The 12811-nt window shown below is 39.3% G+C and overlaps 1 protein-coding gene across 1 annotated transcript; it reads left to right on the top strand.

Annotated features, from left to right (window-relative positions):
* Positions 1–1729: 1729 nt before the first annotated feature.
* Positions 1730–12256, top strand: RIOK2 (RIO kinase 2). The gene is made up of 10 exons (XM_068178586.1): positions 1730–1935; positions 2507–2645; positions 3339–3455; positions 4280–4455; positions 5981–6069; positions 7205–7396; positions 7778–7870; positions 8883–9419; positions 10293–10389; positions 11947–12256. The coding sequence occupies exons 1-10, from the start codon at positions 1870–1872 to the stop codon at positions 12106–12108; spliced, it is 1668 nt and encodes a 555-aa protein (XP_068034687.1). The 5' UTR covers positions 1730–1869; the 3' UTR covers positions 12109–12256.
* The last annotated feature ends 555 nt before the right edge of the window (positions 12257–12811 follow it).

Here is a 12811-nt window from a genome sequence, read left to right as displayed (position 1 = left end):
TATTTAATTCTTGTCTCTGGAGATCAGCTGTCTGCTTTTTTGGTGTTTGGTTATTTTTTTCATGAGGTCACACAGAAATTCCTGTACATGAAAGAGCAGTTTATATTGTAATCTTTCCAAAAGTACAGTCACAGAAAGCAAAACAAATCTTTATGAAATTCTGAAGGAGAAAAATGTAGGTATTTTGCATAGCATTTTCTATTTCTAGAATGCTGTCAATAAGTCTGACTGTAATAATTGGATCTCCTCTTCCTGGAGATTTCACACCCTTAGAAAAAGATCCCTGCAGAATAATTTTTATCTACACAATTGTGGATTCTTTGGGGCTCTTTTTACTTCTATTGGCAAATGGAATAGTGATATATCAGGAACACAGAATTTACGAACTGGTTCTTCAGGCAGTCAGATTACAAAGGAAAATATAGAGAAAGGTCATAAATTCATAATGGAAAGCTGGACAAGGACACCAAGCCTCTTGTCTTCATTTCCCTGTCTCCTGAAGCTGGAAGTTTCTCTTCTTTCTTCCCCTGCTAACCAGGTGGCAAAATCTGTTCCAGAATAAGTGACAAGATCTTCTCGGTTCACGGCTCTAGAATCAGAGCAAGGCAGGAAAGACAAGGGTTCTTAAAAGAATTTAAAAAACAGTATAAAGTAGGAAAAAATGGTCTTAATTTGCTACTAGATATGCCTGGAAAAGGGGAATGCTTGTTTTGTGTTAGCTCGATGAGGAATTGGGCCAAAATCAAAGTACTTAGGAGGATGCAGCTCAGCCTGTTTCCTGTTGTGTGTCTATGAAATGGACTCATCTGAGAGTACTGACCATGGCATTAGCAGGTAGATGAAAACAAAGACAGACAGATTAAAATTGCCTGTAATCTGTAACAATTGCAGAGTCTCTAAAATTTACAAACCACAATAAAGGATGGAAATTTAATGAGCAAACATACAGTCTACAAGGGATGTAAGAGTCAGAGATCGCAGATAGTAAATATGGGACTTTGTTCACAATATGTGCACCTGGTGGGGCTGTCTTCTGCTCTTTGGATTGTTTTTATTGTTTTTTTCTTTTTTTTCTTTTTTCAAGATAGCTGAATAGACAGCTGAACACAGATGACTGGCTGAGAGAAATGAAAATTATCTTGCCTTCTTATTTTCAAACCTACAACGGACAGTGGGGAAAAAAGGAGAAAAAAAAAAAGGCAGAGCAAGAAATATGCCAGACTACGTTCTAATATGTTAACGTGAAGGAAACTGCAACAAGTATTAACATTTTGGCATTCAAAACTTGCTTTTACGGGGGTCTAAGTGGTGGAACGTGAACGTTCCTTACTTTCTCCTAGTGAAATATTCGCTATGTAACGTAAATGAAGATCAAAGAGTTTTTCTCTACATTAGCTTGCCAAAACGTCTGGATTTGTGTTGAAACAGGTTGGCAACACCGGGTTATCCTTCGGAGACGAGAGCTCTTTCCCAGCCACACTACCGCACCGTTCCCTGACATTCCACACAGTCCCACAGCGGCACGTGCCGAACGGGAAGGACTCCTTAGGGGAACAGCTCCTGGCAGCTGCACGGGCGTCCCAAAAAACTCCCCCGCAGCAGGGAGGCATGGAAGAGGGTCCCGCCGAGCTCGGAGCAGAGTTTCGCTGCGTTTCGGTTCGGGTTCCCGGCTCGGTGGCGGGCGGGGCGCAGCGGGACCCGGCGGAGCGCGGCAGCGCACGCAGCTGCCAGGACCTAGCCAGGGCGCTGCTGCGCATGCGCGGCATGCGCTCCTTCTCCTCTTCCGCCACATCTTTCTCCTCATCCTTTTCCTGATCTTTTTCCTTCTTTTCCTATTTTTCCCGTGCCTGCTCCTCTGCCGCTGCGGTAATGGGGAAGCTGAACGTGGTGATGCTGCGGTACCTGTCCCGGGAGCACTTCAGGGTGCTGACCGCGGTGAGCGGGCACGGGCAGCCGGGCCGGGCCGGGCCGGGCGAGCGGTGTCGCAGCCGCGGCGGGAGGGACCCGCCTGTGGTGCCGCTGCCTCCCCTGGGCCTCCGTGCTGGCCTCTTCTGGGGAAGACCGGGTTCGGGCCGGTATCTTCTTCGCCTGCTCGGCTGGGGGGAATGAGGAGGGACATGGAGTTCTTGGGGTTGCTTGGGGGTTCTCTGGGGATGCCAGGGAAGTCCCTGGGGATGCCCGGGTAGTCGCAGACCCATCACGGCGAGGCAGCATCCCCAGCGTCTCTGCTCTCTCTGCTCCCCGGGACTGGGACTGAAATCTAATTAGTTACTCGTGTCGTGGCTGGCACTGAAGAACTTCCCTGGGTGGGTTGTACATAAACTGCCAAGGAGCAGTGAAGGAAATGGAAAGGTTTGTTAAGGCTTAAAATGTAGAAACTTAAGTCTTAAAATCTGTAGTCTTTAAAAATTGCCTATTTGAAAAGGGATTTTACTCTTGGGCAGAATCTGTACTTCATTGTACTTCAACATAGGAGTGACAAATCCGTTTTTAATTACTCTTTTAGGTGGAAATGGGCATGAAGAACCATGAAATAGTTCCTGCTAGCTTAATTGCTTCCATTGCCAGCCTTAAACATGGTGGCTGTAATAAAATTTTGAGAGAGTTGGCGAAGCACAAACTTCTGGCTTACGAACGAACTAAAAGTGAGTTTGAATTTTGTGTTGGACTCCCTTTCTTATCCTGTCCCCAGTGCCTCGTAGTGGTACCTGCCCAACAGGTTAGGATGTAGGAGTGCCCAGAGTGGTTGTTTTTCCTCCTCTTGGACTCAGCCTGGAAATGTGGGTTTGTGCAGCACCAGGTGCTGTGTGTCTGCTTGTGTCTTTAGAAGTGAGAGACAGAAAAAAGATGAACAGTTAACTTTCTTTTTTGCTAGAAAAAGGTAAAAAAAAATCATCACTTGAAGCAGTGTTCCAGTGCATGTAGGAATCAACCCAAGTGAGTGATATCGTCACAGTTCTGGAACAGACTGCACAATCCTTGGGCATTTAATTGCCTCAGGAACAGCTGGTAAAGCAGTATTTATTATCTGCCATATTACAAGGTTGTGCAGGCCTTTTCCCATTCCCTCCAGCCTTTTAGTTGGATCTGGCCTTGCAAACACAGCAGGGATGTCTATGGGAAATACCTCTCCCTTTTGTCCCAGTTCTTCAGAGGACTGAGGGTTGCTCCAATCCAATTTAAATATCTTCACCATTCAGTCACATGGGGCTGCTAAGAGCCAGGGGCTGAAATATTACTTGGGTGTTACGTACCACAAGAAACAAGACTAAACTGAGATTTTTTTAAAATGTGATGTATGCATAACAAGGAATGAAATGTATTTTATTTTTACCCAGCTGTCCAGGGTTATCGGTTAACTAATGCAGGATATGACTACCTGGCTCTGAAAACGCTCTCTTCCCGACAAGTCATCAATTCTGTGGGGAACCAGATGGGTGTTGGCAAAGAATCAGGTAAAATAAAATGACATTTAAAATAATTTTTTAAAACAAACACATCTGTAATACTGCAGATATTTTGCTAGAAACTAGGGGAGTTTTCCTCTGGACAGGCAGATAAATTAATCTGTCAAACACCAAGATGTGTTTAAACATAGCATGTTGAAGTGCCTTGTGAGGCTTCTGGCTACACTTGAGTATTTTTTTACAACACTGTTATTGCATTTTGCCCAGTTTGTTAGTTTCTTAGTTCATTATTTAAAGAAGGTACTTTGCAGGCAGGTGCTGCTTTTGTTGTGCTTTGTGAAGAGTTTCAAACCATTTAGCAAAAAGATAATTTCAGCTTTTTCATCCCACTTAAAAATAAGGTAGTAAAGTCAAATAGGTTCAAAACTATCGGAACACTATCTTGGTTCCTGTTATGTTCATGTAGTTTGACACAGAATGTGACTTCTGTAATTGGAGACCGCGATTATTTGGGACAAACGCTAGAAATTAAGTTTAGGGTATTTGTTAACACTAAATTAAGAGTCTGTCCCTTGAGTTATCTGGCCATTCATCAGGAAGGAGAAGCTGTTCCAGGACGTGGTTAAGAACATCAGAGCACTGAAAGATACTTCGGATCCATCTCCATTTCTTCTGTTGGAGTACTATGAACTCTTTAAAAGTAATTTCTTCAAGTTCAAACCTCTAATACACACTATGTAATCAGCTGCCTTTGCTAAAACTTGCGGATCAGAAAGGTTGAGGAGTGAGGTAACAAACTTTCACTGCACTTTTTCATCTGTCTTGTTAGATGTGGTTAATTTCTTGGATCTGTGCTGTTATGTATTTTCTAGATATTTACATTGTTGCCAATGAAGAGGAGCAACAGTTTGCACTGAAGTTACACCGGCTGGGGAGAACCTCCTTCCGAAACCTGAAAAACAAACGTGACTACCATAACCACAGGCACAAAATGTCCTGGCTGTACTTGTCCCGGATAGCAGCAATGAAGGAGTTTGCCTACATGAAGGTAGGTGGCCACTCACACAGAGCCAGCAATGGTGGGACAGGTTGGAAGATGCCTCTCGGGCTGTCTTTTGATCACTTTGTGTTCACAGTACTGGTAGGATTTATGCTTCATTTTTTCTCTCCCCTCATGGACTTAAAGTATACATTTCAGAAAGTTTCAATACAACATGCTTTGTACACTTCCCAGTGCCAAAATTAAGCTTTGCCATTGAAATCACATGGAACAGATTCAGGTATCATGAGAGAATTTCAAATTAATGATGTTATTTATGGATAGACAGTTCTATATCACCAGTTTTGCAGTTTTTCTTTCAAATTGTGTTGCATAAATTAGGAAGCAGTTGTCATTTCTTAAAATGAACCTGTTTTTTATTTTACCAAGCTTTCACTTGTTGCTGTGCTGTTGGGGGAAATCTTTCAGATCAAAACTGGTGTTTTGATCTAAAAAGGCACACTTAGTTCTGTGCTGTGAGAAAAGATTTCATTATACTGCTAACCTTGAATTCTGTGGTTTCCTACCTGCTTCAAAAAACCACAAATATTGTATAGGGATGAAAGATGATATCTGAAAACTAATTATTAATAAAAACCTAGTGTTTGTTTCTCCTTTTGTGTTATTCAGGAGTAATATATATGAAATTATTTTCTTGTTCTTGTAAAAAAAGAACCACGATGAATTGTCTCAGTGACCTTTACAGAGAGAGAAAGAACTAACACCATCATTTAGAACCTCTGTCCAGGTGGTCCTGCTGGTTAAGCCTTATGTGGTCAGAACTTGTAGGAATGTAATTGTGGGGGTCAGTTTCCCTGAGCAGTGGATTGAGGGAGGTTTAATTGAGTGCTGAAAAGCAGTAATACTTAAGTAACAAAACCTGCATTTATGTTGCTATAACTTAGGAGTCTTTAGAAAAGTTCACTGGTAACAACAGAATGAACCCATTAAAAAGTTGAGTGAATCCAGTGAATGACTAAATTTGTGCTAGAAAATGCAAACAGGATTGCTTCAAAATATTATGACCTAATAATCTTAATCTTCAGTGTGGTATAAAGCTGATTATTACTGTTTAGGAATGAACTTGTGTTCACACACACGAACAAGCACATACTTGTGTTCACAGCAACTGAGCATAGGTTGACTAATCAGACAGGAGTGTATTGGCAGCAGCTTAGTGTAGAATTCTTTTCTAATGCCAAACACCCCATTTCCTATTTCTATTACTGATTCCACGGGATAATGTATCAGGTAAGGTTCTGTCATTTCTCCAGTCTGTTGTGATTTTCTTCCAGTTGCACGATAATTAAACTGTAGGCAGTGCACTCATTGTCTAAACTTCTGAATTTTATTGTCTTTGCAGTGAGAGTTCCAGTGGCTGGAAGGCTGTTTTCCTTCCTAGGCATGTGATTTGGGCAATATATGCTGCTATCGCAGTGATATGTACTGCTTATCTTATGTGTGGGTTTGTCAATGTGTGTAATGTTTCCTTAACTATTTAATTTTAATTTTTCAATGTGTTGTCTCTTTCCAGGCTTTGCATGACAGAGAATTTTCTGTTCCAAAGCCCATAGACTACAACAGGCATGCAGTTGTTATGGAACTTGTTGATGGATATCCTTTGTAAGTAGTGAAGCTTGAATTCTCTGTGTTACAGAGACCCTGGCAACCTTAGAAAAAGTAACAGGGTTATGATTTTTCCTTGTTTTCTACACAGAAATTGCACATTCTATATGTTACTTCGCATATAGAATATTAATATTGCTCATGTTCTGAGCTCCACTTTGTGATCCTTGCTCTGTTAATACATGTGAGTTTGTAACTCACTTCTGCACTGTTTATATAGACTACCACATATAATCTGGTTTTGCACCTTTGAGAAAGATTATTTTGCTTGAGTTTTCCAACCTCTAGAAACATTAAATATTTTTGAGGTTTGTAGGTGAAGGATTGGTTTGGTTTTGAAGGCAAAAGGCCTGTCTCTTTCATACAATAACACAGGTCTAATCCAGAGATTTAAAGTGTCTATTTATAGAACAAACTGATCCATTCTCTTGTATAGGAGTCAACATATTAAGTTTAATCAAAAGGGAATTAATTCTAGAGTAAAACAGTTGAAGAATAATGTGGAAAAGACTTCCCACCCTCATTTGTTAAATAATTCCACATCCATTGTGTAAACAGAACACTTCAAGTTCCTTGTGGCAGTGGAAGTTTAGTTTTTCTTCTTTTCCTAACATAATCTAGAAAATCTGATTTTGTAAACGAAAATGCCACAGGCCATTTGAATTTCAGCATAAGAAGATTTAGCTCCTAATGATACGATAAGATTACCTAAAACAGGAGAACCATAAAAGTTTGCTGCTCCATTATTTACATAATGCATTATGACATCAGTGCTCAACGGGATACAGTGAGTGAGTTCAGGTGAGGTTTAGCCTGGATAGGAGGTTCAGCCTGGAAGGAGATATTTTCTCCTCTTGAGGACAGAGAGGCAGTAGCACAAGTTGGTTGGGAAGGTTTCACTGTCTCTCTCCATTCCCAGAAGTTTTCTATCCCAACTAGACAGGAGACCTGGGCGCTCTGGTCTGGTCTCAGATTTGACTCAGCTTTCAAGAGGATACTGGACCAGAGATCTGAGGGCCCTTTTAATTTGAATTACTCTGGCATTCTGTCAGGTGTATTTTATATCCTTTATCTGTATTTTTAAATCAAGCATTTCAAGGTTCTGATTATTTAATTTTACTTAACTTTTCAGGTGCCAGGTGCGCCAAGTGGAAGATCCTGCTGCTGTCTACAGTGAATTAATGGACCTGATTGTAAAACTTGCCAATCATGGTCTGATACATGGGGATTTCAATGAGTTTAATCTCATCTTGGATAATAATGACCATGTCACTTTGATTGATTTTCCTCAGATGATGTCAACATCACATGCAAATGCAGAATGGTAGGTTTAGATCTAAAGGTGTTTTCCAGGTGAATCTGACAAATGCTGATGACAGCAAACAGTCAACCATGACTTGTTTCCATAAGTCTTCTCCTGAATCTTTTTCTGCCATTGTTGTGATGCAGCACAAGTAATGTTCCAAACAAAGAATGAGTAGAAATGTCTCTGCAGAATAAATATGTGATTAATTGCTTCTGAGAGATAATAATATTGTTTGATTAAGAAACACTCAGAAATTAACTGTATCCGCTTTCCCTTCCTAGCCTTTTGGCTTGAGATCACTCATCGAAATAATTTTCAAATAAAACCTTGCAGCGTAAATGCTTCTTATTGCAATAGACTTCACTGATTTTTTATTTGTACACTTCTGTACTTTTACAGGTATTTTAACAGAGATGTTAACTGTATTAAGGAGTTCTTCAAGAAACGCTTCAACTATGAGAGTGAGCTCTTCCCAACCTTCAAAGACATCAGGTAGAAATGACCAGATGAATTTGCATTCTACTTACAGCACTAATGTTGGTTTTCTGAGAAAAGTGGATTCCTGTGAGAGATGCCTGTGGGAGAAATAAAAAAATAGGCCTATTTTTATTTTTAATGTAATTTTAAGTTACATTTTTCTCATTTCTACTGTGTTTTCTTCAAAGTTACTGTAAGTGGTTTTCAAGTGTGCTTTAAAGCCCTCTGCTGCCTTCTTTGGCTTCTTGCAACCAAGGAAGAGAGGTCAACATGAAAGCTTGATCCAAATGGTGAATGTCCAGGAAATTTTAACAGTGATGCAGAATCAGCCTGTTGGATTTTAATTAACAGTTTTAACAGTTCTAATATATTGAGGATTAATTTGGGTTTCTGTTTTAAAATTATTTTTAATTGCTTGTAAGTACAGTGACTGCCTCCTTAGGGATTGTTACATTTAAATTTTTCTTCCTAAAGTCTTTTGCTCCTTCTGAAAAGTAAACTTAATTTTCACTCATTTTAAGAACAAAACTTACACTGAAACTGTGTAAAGAGGCTGAAACTCTTAAAATGAAAACAGTTTTATTTCATCCTGAGCACTTTTCCGTAGGAGATCCACACTTTAAACAGCCTTTGTGTGGTCCGCACTTTAAACAGCCTTTCTGTTTGCTTAAGCATGATTTGAACTTAAACCAAAATGTTATTCCTGCTAAAGTAGAACAATTTCCTGGGAAAAAAAAAAAAAAAAAAAAAAAAAAAACCAAAACCAACTAAACCAACTATAAATGCAGGTTATGGAGATAAAATCGTCTTCTGGAGGAGTTTTCTTCTCTTGCATTATATTCTGAATTATTATTTCACCTAAAGCTCAGCACCATCATGTATTTTTTGTGTTTCAACAGTGTATCTATTTTATTACTAGTGGTAATTTTAGTCTAGCTTGGTTAGCATTTTAAACCCAAAATATAGTTTATTGGTAACTTGGCTTATTAAATTTAGCATATTAAAAGAAAACACTCCTTTTTCACAGGAGAGAGTGTTCTCTTGATAAAGAGATTGCTGCCAGTGGCTATGCAAAGGAGATGCAGGAAGATGGTGAACTGCTTTACCCCCCAGGTTCTGATGAGGATGACAATACAGAAGTGTTAGAACTTGCAGAGGATGCTGAGAAAGAGTTCAGCTTCTTCAGCAAAAATGAACAGAACAGTGAAGACTTCACATTTGAAGTGGGTGATTTCTCTGAAAGCAGAGCTTCTGACAATGCTGCAAGCAGCAGTGAGGAAGAGGCTGATACAGCTGAAAGCAGTGAAAATACACAAAGACTAAATATGGCAGAGTTGAGTTCAGCCTTGGAAGAAGCTGAAGGGCCAGCTGTGCCTTGGAAGCCCAGTGAAGATGCAGAGAGTTCTGCAATTACTTCTTTTAAGGGCAAAAGAGTAACTGAAAATGCTGCTGAACTGGAAGGTCAGGCAGGTCAAGGAGGGTGCTGTGAGGGTAAGGAGAATGAGGACGAGTGCCCTGAGCTGGTCAACGCATCAGCTTTAAATGAGGAATTCAGTCATTACAGGTAAAGATTCACATTTACTGTCTAGAAGTCTGGCCCTTTTCTTGCTTCCAAGAATGTAAATGTGTCAAGTAGCTCAAGAAGGACTGCTCTTCAGCTACCCTTGCTTAAATTGAAGACTAAAAATTCAATTTATTTTGAAAATATACCAGTAAATACCCTTCCTATTGGTTGTATGGTTGTCCAGCCCTGTTGTATTATCTAATGAGAAAACATGTTTTGCACTTCAAAGACCAATCTATTTTCTGTGCCGGAATTTTCCCCTTTTTCTTCATTTGAGCTAAGATTGATAATAAAGTAGTTCTTGATGTTAAAATACTACTTCTAAATAACTTCCATGAGGAAGTTTATAATTCAGATATTTTGTGTCAAAGGCAAATGTTCTGCTACTCACTCAGCTGAATTATCAAGAACAAGCTCCTTGAAGTGTTTTATTCTTGTATGTTGTTCTGGCTTTTAATTTCTTTGCTGACATACTTAAAATTCCTGCTTGCCTTCAGACTAACCCCTTGCATGTGAAATTATATTTCTTGAGTTTGCCAGCCCAGCATGTATGTGGATGCAGAGATCTTACTCCTCCTCATTTGCTTTTGCTTTTCTGTTAAATATTGTCAAAACCTTGTGCGGGATCTGAAGTGTTTTAGTACCCTGAGGTTTCTGTTCTTGTGCTTGATATTTACATGGCTGTTGTGCAACAAATTCTTCTATTCGCAAAGTGCCTGTCTTGAACATCCAGTGTTAATGTTTAAAACTTGCATGTTCTCTTGTGAGTTTTCAGGTTGTAGCCCAGAAAGTGAAGACTCAAACAGGGTGCTCATAAAGGCAAAGGTGTGTTTATCTTGCTAGTGGGATAATACATTGATTTATGTGTTTCAGTAATGAAGAGTGTATTGTTCCTGTTGCTGGGCACAGAACAAGAACTAAGAGCATCACATCAGTCAGAAGTGTTGGGAGCTGTTCAACCATTCCTCCGGTAAATATTACTTTGTTATGTTGTCATCTAGTTTACCCTCAGACCACCTTAAATTGCACATAGCTGTTAGCACCTGTTTCTGAAGTTCTTCTCTGGCTTGAATCAGCTTTAAAAACAGTTACCATCTCCAGTGTGTATTTCCATTCCCACAGAAAAGTAGGACTGATATTGCTGTAACTGCTTACAGGAAGTGCTTTCCAGCACTCTCCTTCATATTTTGCTTTTTAGTCTCTCACTGAAGCTCTGTATTAACACCAACAACTCTCATTTACCCAATACCTGATTTATGGTAATGCACTAACAGCATCAGGTCATCCATTTCTGTTGCCAGCACAATTAATATTTTTATTTCTAATGTGGATACTTGAGTCTAGATTTAATTTTGCCTTTCTCACCTCTCTTCTTAGAGATTTCTTCACATTCTTTTCTGAAAGATTTCTGTGAACTCGCCTTCAACAGCAATCTCTTTGGCAATTTGAATTTGACCTTCTGAATTACATAAATCAGGACTTTTTCAGCAGAATTTAATGTGCTTTTGTTCAACCCCAGAGCAGGCAGTAGGTGTAATGTCTACTTGGTATCAGGAATTTTGGAACACATGTAGGTTGTGATGGTGGAAAGACTGATGAGTCTTTAAACCAAGTGCTGCAGTTGAGCAGTAGAATTTGGTGAACTTACATTAGATTACATGTCATAATGGTATGTGCCTTGCAGAGTTTATTCTAGCAGATTTCCAGCAAGATATGACTCCTTCATGATGAAATGGATGAAAATAATTTGATTTCTCTTTTTCTTCCAAGAAAAAATATGCAAGTGTGCACTTGGCAATGTGGCAATCGAGCTGGGACCATGCCACAATCTACAAAAGCATGGCTTTATTTTTGTGGTGGGCAGATACTGCCATCACAATGGAGAGCAGAGCTCAGAATGAGCCACAGGTGCAAGTAACAGATGAGATTTCATATAACTACTCCAGTTTGATGGAATGGGAAAACCTTGGGGAAGAATTATAAATCACTAATTCCTCGTCTCTCTTAGCCACACTTGTGTTACAGAGTTGTTGTTTTCTGTTAGAATCAGTCATATTTTTGTAATCTAAACTTCAGAATAACCAGGGTGCTAAAAAAAGAGCACAAACCAATAATTGCTGCTGGGCATGAAATGTTCTGCAGTATAATCAGTTTTTACATTTTTGTGTTAGGCCTGTATTCTGCACTGAAAGGTGTGGCATTTAGCATCTCAGTAGGGAACACACTTGAAGTTTAACTTCAGAATTATAAAAATATTTAAAATGCTATTTATTATAATGAAGACTATCAGAGATCACATACACAGCACTCCATGCAGACCTTGTCCATAGCAGAGAATCTCCTCTTTCAGCTGAACTGTTTTATGTTTTTCTTACAAGGAAAGAGCTCTGTTCATTTCTACAGTCAAGGTGAACATCATGAATCATGAATGTTCATGCTGGTCATGAAAAAATTCTGATGTCATGTCATGTTGCGTTGCTAAATGATTTAAAGAAGTTTTGATGACAAATTGTGGGCTTGTTTCTAGGAGCTGGTGAAACAGAAGATAAAGCGTCAGCTGACGAAGCAGCAAAAATCTGCTCTGAAGCAACGGCTGCAAAAAGGGGAGGCAAATATTTACACCAAACAACGTCGAGAAAATATGCACAACATTAAGTCAAGCTTGGATGCAGCCAGTTTCTGGGGATAATTTATTAAGGGTGCTGTGGAACATGAGGAATGTATACAGCTAAAAGGATCGTGCTAATTTACCAATAATCCTTTTATGTAAAGGAGCAATCTCTGCTGTGCAAACCAAATGTTTTTGTGGGAGTTAATAAATCTCATTCTCATTTGTGACTTTGACTAGGAGGTTGTGTTTTGCATTTCTAGTCAAAACTGTTGACTATAATTTATACTGTAATTGTATCAGTTGACTGTAATTTATACTGCTGTAATGATATCAGTAGTATTGATTAAGATTCTGACAGGAATTTCCAGCAGTGTTTTGTCGTAACTGAATTGTGGTGTGTTTGTTGTGCAGAAACACAAAAAGCCTTTTTCTTCAGTTGTAGATGCACAATTATTTGCATAAATGTAAAATGGAAATAGTTTTTGCTAAGTTAGTGAGAGGTGACATTAATTTCTCTTTTCTTCCAAAACATGGGGACTTAGTCAGATGTAACAAAACCTGATTTCATTGGCTGAAATAATCATTTAGTGCACAATGTGCCTTGTTTACAACTGTTTACAAACTGTTTACAGTACGCAGTAGGCAGGAAAACATTAAACAAACATTAAAAACCCCTAGAATACAACCCATACAGACACAGTGCTCATTCTTACACCAGGAGCCCTTCACAAACACCAGAGCATTTTCTTCCTAGTCACCATAAGCAGACACTGCTGCTGTT

Source organism: Anomalospiza imberbis, unplaced genomic scaffold, assembly GCF_031753505.1.
Source record: "Anomalospiza imberbis isolate Cuckoo-Finch-1a 21T00152 unplaced genomic scaffold, ASM3175350v1 scaffold_50, whole genome shotgun sequence".
Classification (NCBI taxonomy): Eukaryota; Metazoa; Chordata; class Aves; order Passeriformes; family Viduidae; genus Anomalospiza; species Anomalospiza imberbis.
The sequence above is the reverse complement of the archived record's forward strand: the minus strand, read 5'-3'. Positions and strand labels throughout refer to the sequence as shown.